The sequence below is a fragment of the Orycteropus afer genome, unplaced genomic scaffold (assembly GCF_000298275.1).
Source record: "Orycteropus afer afer isolate SDZICR_OR568_19922 unplaced genomic scaffold, OryAfe1.0 scaffold00334, whole genome shotgun sequence".
Classification (NCBI taxonomy): domain Eukaryota; kingdom Metazoa; phylum Chordata; class Mammalia; order Tubulidentata; family Orycteropodidae; genus Orycteropus; species Orycteropus afer.
Genome location: NW_006921921.1, coordinates 2787249 through 2788459, shown reverse-complemented (window position 1 = coordinate 2788459; position 1211 = coordinate 2787249). Strand labels below are relative to the sequence as shown.

General features: G+C 48.1%; 1 protein-coding gene across 1 annotated transcript in view; it reads right to left on the bottom strand.

The window, feature by feature from the left end:
• STAB2 (stabilin 2) overlaps nt 1–1211 on the bottom strand; it is a 228909-nt gene that overhangs the window by 128260 nt on the left and 99438 nt on the right. Inside the window, exon 19 of the mRNA XM_007952402.1 lies at nt 512–598. Coding sequence (XP_007950593.1) covers nt 512–598 — 87 coding nt within the window. The remainder of the gene's footprint in view (nt 1–511; nt 599–1211) is intronic.

The following is a 1211-nucleotide window of genomic DNA, read 5'->3' as shown; positions in this document are numbered from 1 at the left end:
ACCACAAAAAAGTGGCTGCAAGTGGGGGCAGAGGTGGTGGAGCGTAGTCTGGGGAGACTGCTTTGGATGGAGTGTTTGGGGAAGGCATCACGGAGGAGATGGCATTTAAATGGAGCCTTGAAAGGTGAATCAACCCTAAGAAAATCTGGAAGAACATCCCCAAGGGAGGGAACAGCAAGTGTACATTCTCTAAATTAGGAACGAATGTCAGAGACGGGCACAGAGATGGGCACAAGGTGGACCACGTGGGGAAACATCATCAGTGTGGGCTCCACGTTAAGAGGGGTAAGGGACTTTGGGAGGGTTTGGTATAGGGAAGAGGGTGACCTGGCCATATATAGAGATCTGCTCTTTGGTTCCCCTGCAGGAAGACATTGCTAAGGCCACAAAGCCAACTTGTCATGGTGTAGGTCTCTGAGGCCTAAGAATGTGGCTCCTGGAGCAGCCCAGCCCTTTGTGCTTCTGTCTGAACTTTGCTGCCTGGGCTGAAACCTGGCCACACCCTCCTCACCTTCATAGTAGCATTGCAGTATCTGGCACAGCCATTCTTAAGTCTCTTTATTCTGCTGGAGTAGACACATTTGTGTGTAAACAGTGCCTGGAAGAAAGCCGAGGACAAAAAACATTTGCAGTTTGCACTTCAAGGTCCTCTGGGCATGACCCAGCTTGTACATGCAATAGACTTTCCATTTGACCAGAGATGTCAGGGAAGAACCAAGTCAAATCTTGGTCCTCCAATGGCCTATTAGTAAGCCATTGCCCCTCTTTATAGCTCTGCATCCTTGTCTGTAGAATGCAGTATGGACAGCATACTACATGGCTAGCCTCCCCTTCCAACCAATTACCAACCCTCAGTTCCTCCTACACAGAAATTTTGGAGCCAGTAAAAAGGCGATCTGTAACTTACAGAAGGAATCTCTGGGTGGGGCAAATGGTTAATGAGCTTGGCCGTTAACTGGAAGATTGGAGCTCCAAGTCCACTCAGAGGTGCCTTGGAGGAAAGGCCTAGTGATCTACTTCTGGAAAACCAGCCATAGAAACCCTATGGAGCACAGTTCCACTTTGATGCCCACAAGGTCACTATGAGTTGGAGCTAAGTCAATAGCAACTGGTTAACTCATGGGAAGATCAACCAAACAAAGTAGCAATAGTCTGGAGTTTTTCTCTTAGGAGCAGCGGAAGATATAAATGCCTCCTTTCATTCTCTACTC